Below are 25,674 nucleotides of genomic sequence, written 5' to 3' on the forward strand. Positions count from 1 at the left end.
AAGAAGAAGAAATACTGGAAAGAGACAAAGTATAAAATTTTGGAATAACTTGAACTCACTATAATATCGTGCTACACGACCGCGAAACTACGAACTGTAAATGATAAGGTATTGAGAAAAATGAAATATTTAAAAATGGTTCAAAATTCCTTGAATTTTTGTTCTCCATATTTTCTCACTCACGTATCACAAATTATCCATTTCGTGAAATTGAGCCCCAAAAAACACACCCTAAAGCTCGGAGTACTCGGAAATCTACCCAAGAAACAGCTATTGAACCAGTACTATATCCACCGGTGTTACTCTCAGGAGAAGATGAGATACCGTAGGAAATACCTCATTCTCTGTAAAGTACTGGAACTAGGATGAAAATACATCTTGTGAAGCAGCCTTACCCCATAGCTCCAGTAAGATAATATGGCCCTCGTAGTTGGTGAGAGTGTAACCTGTACTTTTGTTCCTAAATTGGCGTCCATGTTTGTTTTGTTTTATGGGAGCGCTCTGAACAGGTGTGGCATGTGAACAGTTTCCCAGCTATAAGTTTTCATAGCCAGAACGGATGGTCAGAACTCGAACAACAGAATTCAACTCGAGAGTCCAGCAGTCAGAACACACTGCAAGAGAGCAGTTTCAACTTTTATTACGTTCATAGTTCGTCATTGAAATATACCTATAGCCAGTATGAAATGGGTATCCAGCTACAGAGATTTTTAATAATGCAGTTTCCGCTATGTTCGTGCTGTGATATCTGTATATGTCACGGAATTGATGATATAGATATATTTTAGTATGATTTTGTCGTCACTGTTCCGTGGTTGATTCCACCTCCTGGAATATGTATACCTCATACACAATAGTTATTTGTGCAACTAGTGCGCAAAGTGACAGTTTGCTGCACCGAAAGAAACGTTTACGCCCGAGCCGTAGGCGAGGGCGGAATGGTTTCTTCAGTGCAGCAGAAGAACTTTGCGCACGTATTTCACATTAAGTTTTTCCTACAGTTACCATTGAATATGAAAAGTGGGTAATTATGGGTAAAATTGCCTGAAATGCATCAAATGTTTTTCTGTGTAATTTATTATTGATAAAAACCTTAATCCTAAAATCCTAAAGTTCTCGTTGTCCTTGGTTATAATATATAATGAATAATAATTAGCGCGTTGTGCTCGTTGCACCTCTGCTCACTATAGCAGCCCAGTCACTGTTACCAACTTCATTTTGATTTTGCTGCACTGTTGCTCCATATAACCTACTAAGTATTTGCGTTGCCATGTTGCAAATCTGGAGTGCAGAAAAATTTTTCCCGCACTAGAGCGGAAAAGTGATTCTTTGCGTTCTGTAATCAGTGCAGCAATGGCCACTTTTCAACGTAACTGTAGGAAATAGTTATTTGTGCACTAGGGACTAAAGTGCAACTTTTTCTCCCTGAGGGAAACTGTTGTCGCCGATGGCGTAGCCGAGGGCGACAATTTCCCTGAGGGAGAATAAGTACTTTAGTCCCGTGATGCACACAACATTTTTCCTCCACCTACACCAATACCTATAACAATGAATAATTTTACTACATCTTCACGCTTCCACACTATTTCAGCTCTATTTCGATTGTTAGGTTATGTTCAACCGTTGGTGGATATGAAAAAAGTACACACCTCTAACGTCATTAGAGGTGTGTACTTTTCATATCCACCAACGGTTGAACATAACCTAACAATCGAAATAGAGCTACTTATTCCTAGAGCTAAAATATTCCAAAGATCGAAATAGAGCTCTTTTACTTTTCCTCTACCGACCACGACAGTGTTGCCACATTCCTCATTCTTCAATCGCGGCGTTGTCGGACTTCTTCCCATGTTAATCTTATGGGTTTATTTTCTCCTTGGAGTAAAAGTGATCACTTTTCCCGTGGGAATTATTTTTAGTCCCATGGGAGGAAAAGTAGTACTTTAGTATTCGATTCCAGGGTGTAAAATGAGACTTTTGATAGTAGGTGGAGGAAAAGATTATTTGACGGTGGGTGTGATTGGGGATCCTACTAAAATTGAAAATACTACTTTATTATGAGTTCAAAAATCTGGTCAGTCAACTTGGATCCGCCATATTGAATGCAACTTTTCTTTTAAATAGGGAGGTGGTCATGTGATACATGATTTTGATACGAAATTTCAAAAAAAAAAATAAATGGTGAGAACCGCATATCGATCTCAAACCGTTCAGTAGATATTCACATTATTAATCAATATCATGCATATCAGAAATGTAATACATAAGTGGTATTGATTAATAATGTGAATATCTTCTGAACGGTTTGAGATATCGATATGCGGTTCCACCATTCATTTTTTCTTAAAATTTCGTATCGCATGACCATCTTCCGATTAAAAAAAATGTTGCATCCATTATGGCATAGGCCCTATCCAAGATTGCGGACCAGATTTTTGAAGTCATAGTAAAGTAGTATTTTCAATTTGAGTAGGATCCCCAATCACACCCACCGTCAAATAACCTTTGTGTATGAGATATTGAGCCTGTATAAATATATAAGTAGGTGGAATAGATCTTAATGCTTTAATCGACGACAGATAATTCAGCCTCATGGTGTTCGCATGAGGAGTAGGGATGATGAGGGTGAATTATCAGTTGTCTCCGGGATGGTAAAGGTAGATAAATTCTCAGTAGGAGAACTTAAAAAGTTTTCGCCTATCTCTGAACAAGCTCCTGTAAGCGGGAAAAAAGTAAAACTCCATGAGAGAGTTTAACCTATTAAACTTTATCCCTGTCCTCAAAATATAGAGAAGCAGGGGAATGCTTCAAATATTAAGAATAGGCAGGGCAAGGTCACTCTAGTATGGGGTGTACGATTTTCTCATAGAAGGGGGTGAGTTGGATGAGGTCAACTCAGGTTATAGTGTAACCAATTTAACTAAAAATCGCGGTAGCCATAGCGAATTTAGTGGGAGAGGAGAATTGAAAATCCAATCCCAGATAAAGAGATCAACTTCTTTGATAATAGACTTTGATAATAATTTATCAAATGACTGTGATAAAGACTTTGATAATAATTTATTCATTGTATTGTATTGGAGCCGATGGTGGAGAGCAGAGGATATAGGCAGTATTGTTGATGTGTGGAGCGGGTTGCCTAAAGCACGTTTAGAAGGCACTCGGGTATATAAGCAGTACTGTATTAATTAGGTAGACTTCTAATGTGTTCCATATGAGGGCTGAATGGTTTCTTTTCATCTTTCATTTTTTCTTCTTTTTCATTCAATTATTCACAGGTAACGTATGCCGTATTACTTTTCCTTTCCTTTCAGATTATTTTGCATCTGTGTTGCTGTTGTTAACGTCTTATCGAGAGATAACAAGCGGCGAAGCCTATTTCTAATTGCTGTTATGATAGTTGGAGCAACAAGTTGTTTTTTCTCAGTATTGGGTTCTGTAAGGTCTGCTTATCTTGTGGTTCATAGGAGCCTGGCTTACAGCACTAATTAATATTTTTGCTTTCCTTGCTCTATTACCATAGGTAAGGAAAGTATTGCTTTCCAAAAAAATTAAGGTACCCTACTTTCAAGTTTTCTATACGTTTCATGGTCCCCTGAGTCCAAAAACATGATTTTTGGGTTTTGGTCTGTGTATGTGTGTATGTGTGTATGTGTGTATGTGTGTATGTGTGTATGTCTGTGAACATGATAACTTCATTCCTAATCAACCGATTTGCTTGACATTTTGAACATAAATTCCGTATACCATGAGGATCCGACAGTAAGAAATTCAATAAAACTCAATTCAAAATGGCGGAAAAAATGGCGGATAGTTACTAAAAACCATGTTTTTCACGGTTTTCTCGAAAACAGCTCTATATATTCTCTTCAAATTTATACCATGAATACCTATTTGAAAGCCCTATCAACTGACATGAGTTTCATTTCTGGGAAAATTGCAGGACCTCCGTAATATTCTTGTGGAAAATGACGAATAATTACTAAAAAAACCATGATTCACGGTTTTCTCGAAAACAGCTCTAACGATTTTTTTCCAAATTTTTTTCCATGGATAGCTATCAATAAGCCCTATCAACTGACATGAGTCTCATTCCTGAGAAAATTGCAGGAGCTCCGTAATATTCTTGAGAGAAATAGCGGATATTCACTGAAAAAAACATGTTTTCACGATTTCCTCAAAAATGACTTGACCGATTTTTTTCAAATTCATACCCTGCATAGTTATTTATCAGTTCTATCAACTGACATGAGTCTCCTCCTGAGAAACCGATGGGGGTCCACCCCATCCTAGAGAAATGGACTTTGTAACCTCCTTCTCGTGTATGAGGTAGAGCAGTTTATAAAGAGAACACATAGTCGATATATTTCATCTATAGAACAGCTGTTTTGATGACTTTTGAAAAAAAAATCATCGAATTTCACAATATTTACACAAAGTAAAAAGGACTCTGAAAACGATTATATTATATACACATATACAGTAGTCTGATCAAAGTTTCAAATATGTTGCTGCCAATCGTCATTATGTTATTCCCCTAAATTATTCTCGTTCCAGAATGAGGCTTGCAGTTTAATGAGCAAGGAAAGTTGTGTGAGTGTACCACACCAGATTTTTCAAACTATAATTCTCAGGTGATATTTCCCCTAAACAGCGAAATTCTTTTATATTGTATTCTTCATTAACAAGTGTTTGTGAAAGTTCAGGTGTGTAAATGATAATTCTTGCCGTATAATAATTCTTGAGAACAAAATACAAATTATTTGCGGACATTGATCAAATCTATTTCATTATTCAGGGATTTCCTCAATACTTTGATACACTCAACCAAGAAAGACTGGTTCTTGAAGACCCAAGAGTTTCGAAATAAACATTCTCCTCTTCACTCCAAGAGCGTTATATAATTTTTGTTGCTCCCACTTGAAGTGGCTGCAGAACTTGCATGAAAATCATAACTGAACGTTCCTGAAAGAGTTTCTCAAGTAGGTTCTGGATTTTTCGATGAACTCATAATTGGATCTCATCTGAATAACTGAAGGACATCGTCGTAAAAAAGGGAAGCAATTGAAAAGTAGAAAGGGAATAAAAAGCTGGGACAAAAAGAGCCTCAGAAACTTTTTAATCTTTCCCTCAATAGCTGGTACGCTTCTTCGCGAAATTTCCCCCCCCACTTCCAGCTCTTTGCACTTTCAAATGATTATATTTATCTGATATTCCACGCTTGTATCATTCATTCAATATTCATGTGAGTTTTTCCATGATTTGAATGAATTCTTCTCCAATACATGGTGAAAATAATATCAAAATAAGCAGAAGTTACATCATTAGATGGAAATGAGTATTGAAGAAATACAAAGTTCTAAGACGAAAGCGATGTTTGAGGTGCATATTTGAAAGGAATTCATGTATTAAATTCTAGGAATTCATGAGAGGTAGGATATTATTCTTGTTCAAGGAATTATACAGAGTAGAGACTCATTTTAAGTACCTACATAAAATATTTCCTTACAGGGTACATCAGGCTCTCAAGAATATTTATTCGGAAAATTCATGAGCTCTAGAGATTTCGAATTACTGTGAATTTTTCTTTTTGATATTATGAGGTACAACTCCCACGGTATATTGATAAAGAATACTGCTCTAGTAAAGATCTGTGGATGTTCTGCAGTATGAATATGATTGATATATAATCATGTAGAAAAAAAATCACAAATGATGAATTTGAAATGAGAATCACATTCAACCATTTCAACTGAGGATACCTCAGATTCAATCTGAGCCAAGGGATTTGCTCAGTGCCTCAGTGATAGGAAATGCATGGTTGAGGTTTTTTTACTAATTAACTGCATGAAGATTCTGAATTTACTGAGGAAGAATACTGGCTTATTTCCATCACCTAGCGGGATATGTATTTTGGATTCATGGAAATTGTGCTCTGAGGACTGAAGCATCTTCTTGGAAGATGCTTGTTGCTAGCAAACCCTCCACAGCAGAGTAATTTTGTCTTGAGTGTAACATTCCTGAAGCCCTGCCAAATACTGTCTGTCCAGAACAACCGCTGCGGTATTGCTAATGATAAATTGCCAGTAATTAGAGCCTGACTGTTTCTGTCTTTGTTGCAGCTCTACCTTCGAATGATGTACTGTTCACTGTTTGATTGACAGACTGAGGAGATAGTAATTAAATGACTGATAGAAGTGTAATTAATGTCTCCATTCAACGAAACAAATAATAATGTTTCTGTGGGAACTTCTGCTGTCATAATAAGTTATCGTGAATTGAAAATAAATACTAGATGAGTAATGGATAACTTACACAATATCACCCCCATAACTACTCAGAAGAATATCATAAGTTATTGAGGAATATGAGATGGTGAATATTGGAAAAAGTTTATCGTGGGTTGTCATCAGTGTTATTCTTCTTCTTCCCTCAATTGAATTGTAAGAGTCAATAATATTTTAAAAGTAAATTTAATAATTATTGTGGAAGAAAGTAATTATATTTATTGAGAGAGTCACTCCAAGGAGATTTGCATCAGCATCACTACAAACTTAATGCTAATATGATTAATCTGATAAGGAAATTCTTATTCTTAAGGCTGTGCAAAGGCTAATAGTATAAACATTCTACTGCTTATATTTTTCAAAGTTTTTCTATTTGTATGTCATCAATCTATCAACATGGAAAAGTTTTCTCAGGAAAATTTTTTTCCGATCATTACTTTTTGAGATATGAGCGCCTAAAGTTTAGATTTTTGTGACAAAACATTTTAAGTTCTGTAAGAGATAAATCCATGAGATTTAGAGGATGTAATTGTCATGATATTGTTCATCTGATTAAACAAAATTTTTCCATAAATATTGATTCTTGGAAAAGTTATTCAATTTACTAAAAATTACCAAAACTAACTTATTTTGAGTTATTTTTGTTCATTTCTGATAAATTGGATAACTTTCTCAAAAATTGATATTTTCGGAAAAGTTATGTTTCACTAGATCAACAATACCATGAAGGATCTATCCTCTGAATCTCATGGATTCATCTTACGGAGTTTGAAATGTTCTGTCCCAAAAATTTAAACTTTAGGCACTCATATCTCTGAAAGTAATGATCGAAAAAAAAATGTTTTCCTGATAAATCTTTTCAATTTTGATAGCTTGAACTATCGAAAAACTTCGAAAAATATCACGAGTAGAAAGTTTATTTTCAGCCTTTGCACAGCCTTAATCCTTAGTGTTCACTTACAATTCATAGGCCTGGTCGCACAAGAAGCCAGTTGAATTTTAATCGTGGTAAAATTTATGAGAACCAATCAGAGAAGGCCTTTTCAAAAAGACGGCTTCTCTGATTGTTTCTCGTGGAGTTAATCACGATTGAAACTTATCCGGCTTTTGTGCAACTGGCACTGAGATAATCTTGGATCATAGCACACATTCATTGACACTGGTTTGTATAACATTTTTGGTGCTATAGCAAATGAATCATGATAGAAATACAGTAACATCTGGTGACTGGGGGATAAAAACTGGAGAAAATGCAGAAGAGAACCTGGTAGATGAGGAAGAGTCGAAGGAGAGGTGACTTATAACAACAAGCTAAAAAGGTAGCTGAATTTTTAAACATCATTTAAAAGCATTCTGTAATCCACGGGTGAATCATCCACGTTGGAACGCAGGAGGCAAAAATAAAATGTGAGACGCTTTTCCTCATTTTATGTGGTTGTAAAGAAGATTCGAAAACTATCGTGAAGTAAGCAATGTTTTTATAACCCGGACATCAAGTGGATTGCTCTTCTCAAGAGATCACAAAATGAATTTGAAACTTCAAAATTCACAGAGAATCAATAATGGGTGTGGAAGGGTTTCACGAGGCATCAACGGAATGAAGATTGAGTGTTATTGCTAGTATTGCTGGAACATTATGGTATAGTAGATAGAGAGTTAAAGCTATTGAAAGGTTATTTGGTTGGCAGAAAACAAATGGTAAAGTGTGCAGGTAAATGCTCTGATGTATTGAACATAAATACAGGTGTACCTCAAGGATCGGTCCTTGGGCCTTTCCTTTTTCTGGTTTTCGTGAATGATTTCAGTTTCAATATACCAGGTCTTTCTGTATTGTATGCTGATGACACCTCAATAATCCAATCAGATGCTGAAATCGAAAAACTTCAGGATAAACTTGACATTTCCTTGAATCAGGCAAAATCATGGTATTTATCTAATGACCTAGAATTAAATGAGCAGAAAACAGAGAAAATAACATTTACATTAGGGCATACTCTGAACCACAATAATCTTAAGCCTGTCAAATCTCTAGGTGTAATATTGGATGGTAAACTCTGTTGGGAGGAACATGTGAATAGTCTCTGTAAAAAACTTTCAAGGGTAACATACCTCCTCAAGAGATTAAATAGTTCTGTTAATCTGCAAGTATTGTTGATGACCTATCACGGACTTTTCCATTCTCATCTTAGTTATGGGATAAGAATGTGGGGCAATTGCCCAACACATAAAAAAGTTTTCATATGGCAGAAAAGGGCAGTTAGAGCTATTTTGAACCTTTCCCCCAAGAGAAACTTGCAAGCCTCACTTCATCAAACTGGGTATACTGACTCTGCCATCTCTATATATATATTCCAATTTGATAAGTGTAAAGAAGAATTCTAACAACTTTCACAAACATAATGAATATCATGCTTACAATACTAGGAATAGGGAAAAAATTATGAAACCAAATCTCAGATTGAGTAAGAGCATGAAAAGCTACTCCTATTTACAGTTGTTATTTTACAATAAACTACCAATTGAAGTTAAGAACCTGCCTCAAGAAAAATTTAAAGTTGCCATTTCACAAATGCTAAAAGAAAAGGCTTACTTCTCTACTGAAGAGTTTTTAATTGATAGCATATAACGTTTTCTACTTAGAATAAAAAGGTAACTTACATTGTAAGAATAGTATTGTGATTACTATGTTATGACTTTATATAGTAGTACTATTTGTAGTGTTAGTCTTTGTGTTTCTCTTTTAATATATTACGAATTGCTATTTATCTATATGCTGTGTAAATGTAATGTTTCGAAATATTTTGCTATACCTACTGATGTTATCGAAAATTTTCATTCAAGTTTTATTAAGAATAAGATGTTGACGAAAAATGTATTTATGCTAGTGACTTACATCATGTAATCTTGAACTTTTGACGAGGCCTGAAATGTACTGTACAAATGTATTTATTGGTCAATAAAACAAATTTATTTATTTTATTATTTATTATTGCAATAGTTATTTGTGCAATTAGTGCGCAAAGTAACAGTTTGCTGCACCGAAAGAAATGTTTACACACGAGCCGTAGGCGAGGGCGGAATGGTTTCTTGAGTGCAGCAGAGGAACTTTGCGCACGTATTTCACATTAAATTTTTTCTACAGTTACCATTGAATTTGAGAAGTGGTTGATTATAGGTAGAATTCCCCTGAAATCCATCAAATGTTTTTCTGTGTAATTTTATTATTAATAAAAACCTTAATTTTTTTTTAAATTAAATTATAATGATTAGTTATTCAATTGAAAATTTATTTGACTGCTTGAAGGGGGTTTATCTTATGTAAGCATTGAAATGACTATAATCAAGGCACATAATGGCAAGGCAACGCTGTTCTCCACTGCCATTATGAGTGCAGTTACCAACTTAATTTTGATTTTGCTGCACTGGTGCTTCATATAACCTACTAACTATTTTGCGTTGTCATGCTGCAAATCTGGAGTACGCAAAGTACTCACTTTGCGCACTAGTGCAGAAAAGTCATTCTTCGCGGCCTGCAATCAGTGCAGAAATGGTCACTTTTCAAGGTATCTGTGGAAAAAATTTTTTTTTAATGTGCTCTAATCTTTCTTGAAGAGGATTAGCAACAAATTATTCAACTCAGTCATTATGTGGGACATTATCTATTTCTTCAGTTTTGAGTTTTATCTCTTCGTGATATATATTATTATCATTCGCATACCAGGCGCGGATCTAGGAAGGGTGACCCCGCCCCCACAACACTTTTCCAATTATTGGTGTTTGAAAAAATGTTTAGAATTGGTTGAAGATTAAATTAACATTGGTATGGCTATCATTCGATATAGCAGATAGTGCTAAACTTTCCTACCTCCGTAGCGTTGCCAGATCGTTACTCAACAATGTGGAAAAATAATTATTTGACAAAATATTCAATTTCAATAATGGAAATTTATTATTCAATCATAGAAAATAAAAGATAAACTTAGTCGATTATTTTGAACAAGAATGAGCAGCTGATATTATACCGTTATCAGCTACCCTCTGAAGTTGAAATTGAAATTAATTTTCTTCTTTTTTCAAAAAATGCAATATATAATATTGATATTATATTCAATATATAATATTATACAATTTTAAATATGAAGAAGGCTCTTCATATGGGCAGGTACCCATATACCTTTAAAAAAGACAAATTGGTGATAGTGTTGTTGTAAATGTGATTTTTTTAATTGACACTTTATTCATTGGAAGTTTACATCTATGAACAAGATAAAAATAAAATAAAACATCATCTTTGAACGTATCTCATAAAACTCTAACTTCAACTAGTTATTTACTTGTAAACGTTCGTTGCTAAAATAGTCACCTTGACAACCGTGCTCACATGATAAATCCACGTAGGGCTAGCCCAACGTTAGTAGACAGAAGGTTGATCACTCACAGGTGTAAGATTCGAAGTGGTGGGGGAAACGCCAGCGTGACGTCACGTGTAGTAAAAATGTGATGGAGTAACCACACTGAGCATACAGTTTATTCTCTGTATCTTCAAATACATCGTCGATTATTGCCCTCAAGATTGGCCTAGAACTTGAAAATTCTCCATACTTATAGCGAATGAATCACCGATTCTAATGATCTTGTTAAATATTTCAAGTTCATTCGATTTGTATGAAAAAAATGAAGTTGAACGTTTTTTCAAGAATCTAAAAACGTGACACAAAAAAGTTAATAAGCTGGAAAAGCGTTAGTAGACAACGTTATACTATTATAATTTCAGATTAACGCATGAAAAATATTGATAAACCAATGCATTGCAATAAACCGATAAACCGATCCCGATAAATCCAATAAATTTCGTTCATATAAATGCACTGAACACATGCTGGTATCGAGCACATGTTCTACGAGAATCAAAATATCTCATCCCCGAAATTCACAAGCTGATGTAGGCCTATAGCCAAACTACAAAATATAAACACTACCTAGAAGATGAAGAAACCTTAAGGGTTTGAAAAGAAACGTTAGGAGGTGGGGTTTTTGCTTTTATATGGCAAAATGCTTGTATTATTAAAATGTTTTGATAATTATTGTAAGGCAGAAACAGATAGCTTGCATGTCAGAAAATGTTTGTATTATATAATTTGACTATAGGTCACCGTATGATTTTCAAGAATGCGATATTCTGCCTACTCTGTACTACAGCCTACGTCACGGCTGCAGTTCCCCCACTCCAATTGCATTTCAACGAAAATACTATAGATGAGTGACCAACCTTCTGTCTACTAACTTTGGGGCTAGCCTACATCAGTGTGTTGAAAGGTGATATTGCTTTAGTTATTCATTATTGTCTAGTCTTTCCATTCTACTTACGATTTGCCTATAAATTTATGATAAATAATAATATCGAGTGACCTGGCTGGCTCAGGTCTGGTGTCAGAGTTTTCAGGTCGCAGCTGATCAATTTCAGGGCCTCTGACATGACCTAACGACTGCTTTTTAGGCAGCCGGGACCGAAAAAAAATTACATAAAATTATGATAACAGTATTCCTACCGAAAAAAAATAGGACCGAAAAAAAATAGGACCGAAAAAAAATTACATAAAATTATGATAACAGTATTCCTTATAGAACCAAAACTCGTTCCATTGTATGAAAACAATGACTACAAGGCAGAGATCTGGCAACAGTGCTCTCCTATCTTCCACCACTGCCATCATAGCGTTCTCCTCACCATAGCAGTCAGTGGCCTCCAAAACATGACTCTCCCCTCCCGGGGATTACAAATAATGCTTCTACGTCGCGGCTGTCTAATTGACAACAAACAAAACAACCCCTCTACCATCCCTCATTCCAATCCCCACCACGACAGAATACTAGCCTCATCAGAGTTCTCCTGACCATCACGAACTTTTGCCTCCGTTTACATGTGACAAACACATGTCGGCCAACTAATTGAACGGGAGGGAAGCTGCTAATCTCTCTCTTTACTCCCCCCCCAAGCTAGTTATATATATGGCAGCCGCAGCCGATACTTATATATATATTTCTTTTTCATGTGTGACGGAAAGTACATCGGTCAAGCTATTTTTACGGCAGTCGCAGCTTAGTTGTATATTATAATTATTATATACAATGTAAATTTAATCCTTTTCCATGTACGACGAATAGTAAACCAAACAAGCTATATTCCCGGCAGCCGCACGTGTGTGGAAGAGGTTAGTAAACTTGCTCATTGGAAAAAAATTGGTTGCAGTTTGTACAAAGAATTAGAATCGTCAATCATTATTTTTTGTTGAGCGAAGTGATTGTGGGTTATGTGTTTGTTGGCGGAAAGTGAAAATTGATTTTTGTTGTTTGCAAATACTGCATAACTACACTGGAGTTAATTGGAAAGGTGTGAGGAATGATTGAGCCTTCATAGTCGTTTCCAGGTGGTTATGAACTATTTACTTGTATCACCCTTCGAATACTGGTATAAGAACTATGAAATTTTGAAGGGAATTACTTTAACTACTTGTTAGGAAATATAAGGAATCACTTCACGTTCTCGGTGTGTATAGCAACATCATGAGCTTGGTATAATCGGTATTTCAGGCCAAATTATGAGTATGGTTATCGAAAAATATTAATCGAGAATAATTATGATATCGTGAAAGATTCATTGTTCAAACAGTTCAAAGATTGTCATTAATACTGATACGGGGTTCTCACACTAATAAAACACTTGAGGCAATTAATACTGATTAGATTTATTACTTATTACACTATAACACACGGAGGTAAACTCATTCTGGAGGTTCAGCTCATCCAATCTTCCAAATTTCCTTCTGAAGACTGTAGCAATCTCTCGTGATGCTCCCACATTCCTAACTATGCAAAAGAGCATAGAAAATCATGATCAGAAGCATAGAAAAGCATAAAAAGAGCATGGAGCTGATCTCCTCTTCCATCTCTCTAAACGCCTCATCCATAATACATAATTGATAGTCTACATTCGAATCTTCAACGATTCAGCTCATTGAATTAGTCTATGCCTGCATCTTTCACATTTCGGAAAAACGAGTATATTTTGGAGAGATACCACTGATTGAAAACACTTCCAACCATTTAGGTTTTCACATGCAATTTAGAACCTCTTCCCTGTTTCTTAAAAGGTTCGTCTAAATCTCAACATGATAAGGAACTCACATGTAGGTCCAATTTAAACTTTATTTTCTCAAAGTTTTACACGATGAGAAATTGTTATGTGGGTCTAATTGGAAATATTTTTTTCTCAATTCGAACACGATCTAACGATCCTTTATCCTCTTTATGGAGTTTCCCCGAATTTTAAAATGACGTCTCACATGTGTTCAGCTGCAAATACGCCTCGTCATTGCCAATAAGTGGATACATATCAATCATCCATAATAACCAATCTTCTTCGACACAGGGTCCCCAAGGATTGTCCCGTTCACAGATAAGTGGTTGGCAGTTGTGAATTCTCCCTCACCCTCCCAATCACCCTCTTCCATCAAATACAAACCATTTTCCGCTCCCACCCCCACCACTCCAAATACAAACCATTTTCGGCGCCCAAAATGTAAATGCAAATATTGCGAGGGGACGTCGCGGCAGGTTGTCATCGATCTCTCGTCATCTGCTCCCTCGACGAGTCGAGTCTTCCCTCGCGAGTAAACATTCGAAGTGGCTCGACCAAGCCAAGTGACGACCGCAAGACTCGAGAGGGTGCCGTCTGCGGGAGAGTCAACAACAACCACTGATCAGCCCAGTCACCCTTTTGATGGGGGAAACTTTGCTGTAACTTGCTTTTCAACTCTCATTGTTGAACTGTATAATATGGTTTGTGTTTCTGAAGATATATTAGCGTTAACGGATGTGGGTATGATTGCTCGGCGCGATTTGGTTATTCAGATGATGAATTGTTCTAGGATATAGTTGGATAGATGACTGGGTATATAGCCACAGCATATTATCATTGAGAAACAAAAGCGTGAGTAGATATCCCATTGTTTAGGGCGTTTATGTCGCAATTTTTACTGTTTTCTCAATCCGATAGTCCATGTAGTTCTTCCCCGTGAAGCTGCGTGACGCTGGTTGTCTCTCATATTGTGCCGTTCATACACTCTCGGGAATCTGCAACTTGCGCCAAGCGGTCAGAATGTGTTTGGGCACTCACAGATTGAACGTAACAAAGTGAACGTCCGTGACGTCATCACGAGTGATGCCATTTTGCTCTCACTAGCAGTGGTCATCATTACGTTCCCCGACTGGAGAAGCGAAATTCAAATTCACTACAGTATCCTAAGGATGCTTCAAGCAAAACACTACAAATCGTTGTATTATGACAGCTTATTAGCCTACTTAATGAGATGCAGATTTATAACCTGTGATTGCATTCTAATTGATAATAAAAGATTGGACTAGAACAATGACTGTACGATCAACCATCCATTAAAAATTATCTTTAATGAATGATAACTGTCAAATTGGTTGTAACAACGTATTGTCTCAATCATTTATTCCAATGTTTTGATTTTTCATTTCTGAATTTTTTTATGACAGAGAAAATGTGGGTGATAGATATAGAATTTAAAATTTAATAACTCTCCCAACATAGATATCTATGTTGAATCTTTGTGTTCTTTAGATCCTATGGCTCAATCTATAAATTATTCCATTCATAATTCGAAAATCTCCGTGACAAAATCATATATTCAATCCTACTATTCCCAATAGTAAGATTACTACATTTGATGATTGGTGATTACATTTTAAAGAATTGTTGTTTTTAATATGTGGCTCAAACAATGACTTTCCACTATAAGTTCTGATAGATGAATCCACAGTTCAATGTATTGTTATTTCACATCAGGCATACCTTGTATAAATTTACAATAAATTCTTCCAGTGCCATGCAAGAAGTCATACAACAATACAGCTATACAGCTATACAACAATACAATACAGCAGATGGTTATCGAAAAGCATATGTATCGTTACCTCTTAGACAGAGAGAGAGAGAGAGTGAGAGCGGGACAAATAATGGGACTGGCAGTGATGACGTCACTATGTGAACAGTGTACTTGTGTGAGGGAGTCATGTATCACTCCCATTTGACCGCTGTTGTGTATGTCCACACTCTCACCCCGGCAAAATATAAATCGAAAATAATCGACAGTAGTCGACAATAGTCGGCTTGAGTTAACAGTAAAAGTTGCGACTTGAAAGTCCCACACTATGGGACATCTACTCACGCTATTGTTTCTCTATGATATTATTTATTGAGACTGGGTATAACCAGAACACACTCATTTCATATGAGATGTTATAGGAAGGACAAGCTATAGTTGCATTCAAGGGGATTAATTGAGCTATAAGATATGGAACTCTAGATATTCTCATAGCAGTCTACAGAGACTGTGGTACATGTTATATCTGAGAGATCATCGTTTGATACAAATAGTAGGCCTCCACCCATATTCCAAATAATGTTTTTTTACAAAAAACGTATTCTCGCTTTATCGAAGAGGTTATAATCACAGATAAATCATAATTTTAGCCTGTAGTTTCATACATAGAGTATTTCTACATTTTCACAGAAAAATCATAATTTTAGTCTGAAGTTACATACATAGAGTGTTTCTACATTTCCACATAAAAAATTGTCTTCATCGTTTCTATCCTCTGTTTCCTGTTCTCTGTATCTGTTGAGGATAAAACCTTCTCTCTTATCACAATTATTCTGTGATTGGAGAGCAGAAGTTGTAGCGTTGTTCACAAGCCTAGGCTTTCAATGGTTATCTATGGTTATATTCGTCACCGTATCCCAATATCTCATTTTTTCATCCTTGTTTTTTCAGAGAGTGTGATAAGCTACACAGCGCCCGAAGGTGAAACGGAGGGAGATCTGAACGACCTGAGCTACGATGGAGTGCGGAGTAATGGTGTCATGCGGGGAGGTCTCGGTCAACTGGTCGACTCTCTCTACGGCCCCGAAGACTTCTTGCAGAGGCAACCATCAGGTAACTAAAATCATATTATGTTCAATATCAAAACTCAATAGTCATGTACTTCCCATCATCCCATCTATCCCATCATCTACTCTCTGAGTTTTCCCAAAAGTACAGCTAGTATTGCGCTTCTTTATTCAATCAATCACACTCAGATTCTCCACAAATTAGATAATGTAGTCTTCAAAAAACTCAACTAAACAAGAATTAATGAAAACAAAACTCATCATCCACTCGAGTCCTAATTTATAATCATTGCACTTCTCTGTCGTCGTGTCGTCCAATCACAAGACATGTTTGTAGACCCTAATTTTTTTTTCATTTTTTTATTTTATTCATTTAACTTACAATGCAAATTACACTAATGCAATATCATTAAAGAAGATAAAATAATAAGGTAGTCCTTGTGCTATTTTTCTTCAAAATTATAGGTGACAAAGTCCAAGATAAGGTTAGAATTTTACGTGTACAATTTTTATAAAATTTCAGTCCAAAATGAACATGAAAACTATAAATTTTGAATTCAAATGACTTGAAATAATAAATTGATAAGTAATATTCTACTCAATTACCACTTGAAACTAATACTTTCGAAATATTTTGAAAAATTTGGAACTATTGAAGAAACACAAACTTGTAAACACTAAAGCCCAGCTGACTTTGATTATATTAATGTTGATTGATATAATGAATCAACCTCTCTAAGGACTGTCTTTTGAAATACCGGCTGTCACATCGAACCAAAATAACAATCACACTTTGAACTTGAAGTGTTTTGTAACAAAATGACACCTTTCTCAATTCTGTAATCAATTTCAATAAATTAATATACATGTACTTTCAGAGTTGTAAAGTCATTTTATAACCACGCTGTATATTTTTCATAACAAAACAATCTCCATCATATTTCACCACAATTGATTGCTGAACAGTTGAGTATGTACTCTTCAGAATAATTCACGTTTAAGTTTTGGATTTTAATTCTGCTGGATTTATGAATATTTCAAGATGCTTCAGTATATTTAGTATAAAGTTCATTCTGTTCATGAAGAATAAAATATTAGAGGATATCTCAGCATTTGATCGTCAGATTTTAGCTTATAATCAGAAATTGGAAACGACAATGAGCCATATAGGAATTTCAGTTGGTAACGGATTGAGAGGTGGGCAAACAAGTATTTACGATGAATGGAGTTGGAAAACCCATTTCGTCGATTTGATTAATACCTTCAATGTGTTCTGTTGAAGGGTTTTAAAACACTGCATCGTTTTTTAAGTTTATGTTCAACTTCTCCAACTTTTTCAGTATTTTGTCACTTGAACGAGTCCAGTTGCGATTCACAAGTCCAACACTGTCAATACAGTAACTCTGAAGCCCTTTGCATACAATAATATTTGTCCAATAGGTTTCCAGATCACTCACAAATCGGATTCATTATAGATTCAAAAAGCAATAATATTGATAGTAATATGATTAACATCATCATTAAGATGATCATACTACTGATATAATGACACCAAACTACATTCTTATTTTCTTCCACACTCAATCAGAGATTCAACCGAAGTATATGCAAATGGAAGTTTCAAACAACTGAGACCAGGAAGAGACATTTCCATTCCGAGTCGAATGCATAGGATGATAGTTCGCCTATTGGAGTAATATGGAAGAGCAACTGTATGAATTATTGATAAGTGCAAATACCACAAACGTGGACTTCCCAACTATCCGATGTTATCAGAAATTCAAAGGATCCACTTTATATGGACAGTATTGAGCGGACATTTATATTCGTGTGCCATTTGTAGGGATGCAAAGGGGATACAGTACTAGATGAAACCGACACAAATGTTGGACCAATGCTACCCCATCCTACTCAATAGCAGCCTTTGTGAAACTAGTTCATAAGCTGTGGGGTAGTATGATCACTGAGGAATGAAAATGTGAGAATGATCATTGTTTGTTGATCGAAAAAATGGATGATACTTGAATGAATAGAAAAGTATCATATTTGAAAATTCCTTGTATGTTTAGGAATGGTATGATTGAGGCTGAGAACTGAGAATTAGATCAGATTAGATTAGATTTCTCTATTTATGTATGTTACAATATTTACTAGCTTATACACTAATTTACATTAAATGACGATAATGCTAGTTATTCAACGAATTTCACAAATTATAAATAATTAATCAATGAGAATAAATATAGAAATGCAATAATTAGAATAACGATGATATAGTAATGTGATGTATCTTCATGAATCGGCGGTGTTTCAACAAATAATTGTCGATTCTTTTAGAAGGATATAAAATATCCCTCTCATCAACACACGACCGGGTTGTGATGAATTAGAGCTGTTGGGAATTATAACTCGAAGTAATGTTCAAATAAGAAACTCTACTTAATAAGTTGAAAACTAGTTTATTAAAATGAGAGAATAATCGAGTCATTGTTTGTTGATCGAGAAAAAATGAAACTTGAATGGATAGAGAGGAAGCCTATTGAAATAGCTCCTTGATCTGAAACTAGACTCTCCAATTTTGAACATCTTTCACTCTATTTCGATTCTATGAAATTTTCAAGAAATTTATTCTCAGGTATATGCCTCCTCAGTGTTACATAAGGTTTTTTCAAAGTCATGAACTTCAATATTAAAAATGAGTTGAATTCAATATCAATATATTTTTTTATAGCTCAAGCCCCCAGGTATCCATCAATGTTTCTCTCCTGTTAGAGTCAAGAGAGTCTCTCACTCAAGTGAAAATCATTCATTGGCCACAGACACTTTTACATAAATAGTTATATTCATTTGAGGAACGTTTTAGTCAAGTTTTCTTGACGTTTGAGTGGAATGGATTATTCTCACAAACTTGAACAAGTTTACGAGAACAGAAACTTGAATCTACGATACCAATGTTCACCCTTCTTCAAGTTATGTTGATTCAAGAAGATGTTAAACATGTTTTTTGGATTGAACTTGAATATTGAAAGTACAATTCAATCTCTAATTGGGAAATGGAATGGAAACAGGTGTCAGTCGATCAATGTAGAATGCATAAAAACAACTCAATAAAGAAAGAAGTATGATACAGATGAAGAAGAGAGCTTTGACATTAATTATTATATTTCTCACCTCATGATTATCTAAAATTGAGGTTCGACTGAGTCACTGTCAATGTTGTAGAACCGTTTCATAATGGAATGGAATTTGACAATATATTTGTGTTTCCATTTCATAAATATTGAGTTTATGGAAACATGAATTCAACCTGAATTCAACATGAATTCATACACATGACCTCAAGTTTGCAACACCTTCTATAAAACTTGAACATAGAACAAAAATCAAATTCAAGGAATCTTGACTAATGTAAACACCGATTCATGAATTTTTCATATTCCTTGTATCACAATCCCTATGTTGAAATTTGATGGAAACAGAGTGGAGATAGATCATATTCCAAACCTTTATTTTAGGATACAATCCTGTTCATAGTGTTGCAGTGTAAAGTGAGGACTGCTAACTGAAGAGTAGTAGGCTAATGCTTATACTGGTATTAAAGTAGAGCAAGATCATGATTTTGTGACAGGAAATTAAATGTTGAGATGGTTGCATCTTTGCTCCTGCAAACCATGCAGAGTCGGGTGAAACCGGAATCCCACAGTCATATCCAACATAAGAGTCCGAGTCCGCTTCAGTGAAAATATTCTTTTCCTACAGTTACGTTGAAAAGTGGCCATTGCTGCACTGATTACAGAACGCAAAGAATCACTTTTCCGCTCCAGTGCGGGAAAAATTTTTCTGCACTCCAGATTTGCAACATGGCAACGCAAAATACTTAGTAGGTTATATGGAGCAACAGTGCAGCAAAATCAAAATGAAGTTGGTAACAGTGACTGCTGTGGCTGCTATAGTGAGCAGAGGTGCAACGAAGCACAACGCGCTAATTATTAATCATTATATATTATAACCAAGGACAACGAGGACTTTAGGATTTTAGGATTGAGGTTTTTATCAATAATAAAATTACACAGAAAAACATTTGATGCATTTCAGGCAATTTTACCCATAATTACCCACTTTTCATATTCAATGGTAACTGTAGGAAAAATTTAATGTGAAATACGTGCGCAAAGTTCCTCTGCTGCACTCAAGAAACCATCCCGCCCTCGCCTACGGCTCGTGCGTAATAGTATATTTCGCACCTAGAGCAGAAAATGAGATTTTTCCAGCTCGAAATCGTTTTTCAAGTCCGAGGCCGTAGGCCGAGGACTAGAAAAGATTGAGAGCTGGAAAAACATTTTTGCCCGTGGTGCGAACGATATTTTTCGCCACACTACAGGTATTTCTGACAAAATAAATAAAGAATACAAAATAAAGAATACTCGTTAAGCTATCGTACCTATCTCTTGATTTTAGTGGTAGAAGATTTGCAGTCAGGATTTCAGATTCTTTTAAAATTTCACTTGGAATACCACAGTCATCTTCAAGCATTTTTGAAAATTCGGAATGCACTAATCAACAATAAATAATTGAATAAAACTGGTTGCGAAGCGAATTAGTTTGATTCGAAACTGGAACTAAAATCATGGCGACTTCAGCTTATTATGAAAGTGGACACTCGCCCGATCTAGCGGATGACTTATTAATAATAATTAGCGCGTTGTTTCCGGCCATAAGCGGCTGGAAAGAGACAACTTTCTGGCCTAGACCGGAAAAGAAACCCTTTTCTGACGTCGTCTGCAAACAAGGTCTTTCAGATCTACGTAGGGACTGGAAAACAGCTGCTTTCTGTGCAGTGTGGCGAAAACGTTTCTTTCGGTGCAACAAACTGTCACTTTGCGCACTAGTTGCACAAATAACTATTCTGTGATTTCTAACAGGACTATCCATACCTGTTTCGTTATGCTGAGTGGAAATAGTCCTATTATAACTCATGTGAATGAAATTTTCACTCTACCGGGCACCTACACTGAAACGTATATAATATTTGTAGATAACCCGTGCTTCGCAAGGGTCTATTCTAAACTGCAAAATGAAAACTTGACGTAATAAAGAATTCGAAATTTGAAAATAGGCCTATAACCATCCTCGGTTAATGAAGAATCTTTATTCTGGATCATTGAGTGGTTTTTTTTCTCCAATGAATCGGCTGCCCAGGCTGTTCAATACGGTTGCGGACAGAATTGACTTATTTCACCTTTCTGGGAGTCGGTTTCGTCGTGAAGCTAGAGAGGCCCTACTGGATGGAAGGGAGTGTGGGAGAGTTGAACTGTCGTTCATCCATAGAGTCTGGGAGAATTAATCTTATTTCCAAGTATTATTTCATTTCACTCATTTTTCATTCTAGTATTTGGTGCAGAACTTAAGATTGTATAATCACTTGATGTAATTGCTTTTATATTAATGTATTTATAATCATCATCATAGATGTTTCTACATTTAATTTCTTATTTCCAATATTAATTTGTTTAGTTGTACTTCAAATTTTCTTTGATTATTCAAGTATTATTTCATTTCACTCATTTTTCATTTTAGTATTTGGTGCAGAGCTTAAGATTGTGTAATCACTTGATGTAATTGCATTTTATATTAATGTATTTATAATCATCATCATAAATGTTTCTACATTTAATTTCTTATTTCCAATATTAATTTGTTTAGTTGTACTTCAAATTTTCTTTGTTTTTCAAACGATTAATGTAATGGAAGCAAAATGGATCATTGATCTGTTGCTTCCACATATTCTTGTTTTCAATAAATAAATTTCAAATCAATCAGTCCAGTAGTTCAGACGTGATGATGTGTCAAACATAATTTTCCTACATCACGTACTTGTATGAGCCAGCTCTTTCCATTATTATAGTGAAGATGATGGATAGATAGATGATTTATCAGTATCTTTGAATGGGAATAACTTTTGAACGGTTTGAGAAATCGGTGCAGTTTTGATGCGACAGAAAATCAGTTATTTTTATGCGAATAGGATCCCCAATCATACCTATCATCTAGTTGTCCCTTTTAAAAGAAATGTGCAGCTGCTTCTATACTACAACTGGAAGCATGATAAATTGAAAACTTGACGTAATGAAATCTTGAAGAACTGAAAATAGGCATGAATAACCATCCTCGGTTAATTTAAAAATAATATACTCGGAGTATATTTCAGACGTGATGATGCGTCAAACATAATTCTCTATTCCTTACGTGTATAAGCCAGTTCTTTCCTTCATTATAGTATAGAAAACTGAAGAATACATAATACTTGGAAACCTCACAGAATCATATTGGTTTTTCCAATACATCAATAAATTATGATTCGATTAGGATCCTCCTCAATTTGAATCAGGCAGCCTTTTGCTTCCCCAATCCCAGAGTACCTAGAATACTCGTTTCACTGAGAATTTGTTTTTGATAGTACATTATAACTGAAGGATATAAATTATTACTTATTTTATTGTAAGTCTATGTCCAATTCATCTGTACTGGTGGCAAAATTTTTCATTAAAATAATTATTTGATAAAATCCAGGTTCAATTGTAATGAAAACAAATTCCTTCAAAAAATAATTGATAATAATACGTTTCGAGAGAAAAAATTAAGAACAAAAAAAAATGGGAAGCATCGGGACTCGAACCGAGGAACCATCACTCCATAAGCTAGCGTTTCACCGTTGCGCTACACGGCCGTTCAAAAACGATAGTCTTGTAACAGCATTATAACCTCCTCATAAAAAAACACACTTCAGGCTGCAACAATGTAGCCTATGGAACTTCATGTACGGTAGCAAAGATGGATTTGAACATTACTTCTGAAAAATCTAGAAGGAAAATTGAAATTTGGGCTTTCAGGTGCACGAGATTGATATTTTTAGAATCTATGTTCAAAATTTGGAGATCCAAATCATTCCCGCTTTTCCGGTATGCAATCCACAAGTTGACATGTTTTGATGCAAACAAACAAACAAACGAACACACTAACACAGGAACACACGAACTCACGAACAAACGAACAAACGAACAAACACAACCCGCTACTCTCTCTTATTATATAGATGGAAATCGCGCTGTAATAATGGAATACTGGATACGCTGGAACTGACTGAGACTGTTGAATTTCTCTTTGGATCAAAAATTGAAGTGCAATAGTGAGAAAATACGAACTTTGACTATCAATTTACTTCTTTATCCAATGAACTACTTCCTGACTTTCCTCAATTCAAATTATCTACAACAACTGCAACAATGATAGTCTACCAACTTTTACTAGTGATGTACTTCTTAAATCATTCAATCAATTGACATTCCTCAATTCAAATTATCTACAACAACTGCAACAATGATAGACTACCAACTTTTACTAGTGATGTACTTCTTAAATCATTCAACTACTTTATGATTTCTCATGAATTGAATTATCAAACCTACTTGAAATTTATAGAAATCATTGAACTCTATTATCAAGCGTTCCATTCCGTGAGTTAACATAGCTCAGTCATCGTTTGTTGATCAGATGGAAAAAGATTTTATTCATTTATGAATATCCCAGCATCCATGTATCATAATCAAAAAATATATAGTCTCAATAAAAATGTCAAATAATATGGCTGCCTCAACGATAAAAATGTATTTCCACTAGTGTGAAATAAATCTTTCCCTTTTTTAATTCTTTTCCAATAAATTTTCGTTACTTTCCCTTTTTTCAACAATTCTCTACCAAAATCAGATGCATTTTTCTTATTTCCTTTTTTTCACTTTGTATTTGTTTTCTTTTAACTTAAACTTAGAATCATTGAAGTGTCATATTTATTTCGTCCAAGTTTATTTAACTTTTGTAACTCGTTTTTTTTTGTAACTGAGCACCCGCTGACAAACATTCGGGTTTTGTAGGACCCTCAATTGTTTTTAGTTGTGAATAAGAATGTTGATTCGATATTACACATTTTCCACGGGATTCAAAAAATAACTCATTGTTAGAGATTTTCCAACGTATAGGGTTTGAATTTGATCCACAGCAATCTGTCTAATCAGTGGATCGGTTACTTCGAGTTGATTAATATTTTTCATCCAATTGATATTCTCAATCCAATCCCCAGTTCTATCAGATTATCGTCTTCATTATATTTTGCGCTAATTAAACGTATCCGCGCACGAGTAAACAATAGGGCTTGGTTTCAAATTGACAATGCAATGATGAGAAAAATGTCAACTCGCAGACGGAAAACTGGAAAAATGAACATCCATCGTGCGTCAGAAGCTTAATGTAGCCGACATCGGAGCGACCTGACATCCAATAATGGCAGACAATGATGGAGCAAGTACAATGAGAGCTGGATGGAGCTGAATTTAATTGGAATTTTTTTGTCGGGAAATCTGAGTTGAGTAAGCTGGACAGTAAACGATTTGTTTGACCGGTGTAGTTGCCTGGAACAATGGATACGTAAGTGATGAAAGAGGACGGACAATGAATGAATAATGGGATAGGTGAGGAGAGAGAGAGAGTGTGAGAAAGCGAGAGAGTAAGAGAGTTGAGAGCGAGGAAGTGCGAGAGAGATAGAGTGAGAGTGTGTGAGAAAGCGAGAGAGTAAGAGGGTTAGAGAGCGAGAAAGTGAAAGAGAGATAGAAAGCAGGAAAAATGAATAATAGGATAGGTGAGAGGAGAAAAAGAGCGAGAGAGAGGACAGAAAGCAGACAGACAAGGGGACGCTTCTGTTGTCTGTCATGGGTTATGGACCTGGAAAAAAATCAATTATGACTAAAGCACTTATGTATATGTGTGTTCACACAGCATTCAACCAATATTGGCTAGTGAAAATAGTGGGATAGCTCCCACACAATTTCAGTTGAACAGAAATAATCTCTTCCTTCCACTCTCACTCACTTTCCTCCTCACGCTCTCTCTCTCTCTCTCTCTCTCTCTCTCTCTCTCTCTCTCTCTCTCTCTCTCTCTCTCTCTCTCTCTCTCCTCTCCACCGATCGACCCAATCAGTGATTGAGCCCGTTGATAGGAATATTAATTTGCGAAAAATTGAAGCCACACGTGATGAGAGTATGATTGAGTTGAGAATTTTTCGCTGGCATGCAAATTTATTATCTGCCGTTTTTCCTCGGAAAAAGAGATGGATGAAGCTATTCATCTATCTGCGATGTGTTCATCATTTCTGTGTTCAACTTTCAATTATCCGTGTCTTTTCAATCTGATGAAATTATTAAATCTGATTTCAATAGAAATCTAAAATGATCTCGTATAAGATTGACATATTATCATTTCCATACGAATAACAATCGCAATCGGTAGCTTCTAATGGTGGTAAGTTCTAAATAGTGTGTTTGTCTTTTCGGTCTCAAAATTTTCTAGTTTTTACAAAATTTG

At 35.4% G+C, this 25,674-nt stretch overlaps 1 protein-coding gene across 1 annotated transcript in view; it reads left to right on the top strand.

Moving 5' to 3' along the window:
- LOC111059055 (discoidin domain-containing receptor 2) overlaps positions 1-25,674 on the top strand; it is a 454,362-nt gene that overhangs the window by 351,115 nt on the left and 77,573 nt on the right. The window contains exon 6 of the mRNA XM_039431495.1: positions 16,148-16,309. Within this exon, the coding sequence (XP_039287429.1) occupies positions 16,148-16,309 (162 nt within the window). The remainder of the gene's footprint in view (positions 1-16,147; positions 16,310-25,674) is intronic.

This window comes from Nilaparvata lugens, chromosome 6 (assembly GCF_014356525.2).
Source record: "Nilaparvata lugens isolate BPH chromosome 6, ASM1435652v1, whole genome shotgun sequence".
Classification (NCBI taxonomy): Eukaryota; Metazoa; Arthropoda; class Insecta; order Hemiptera; family Delphacidae; genus Nilaparvata; species Nilaparvata lugens.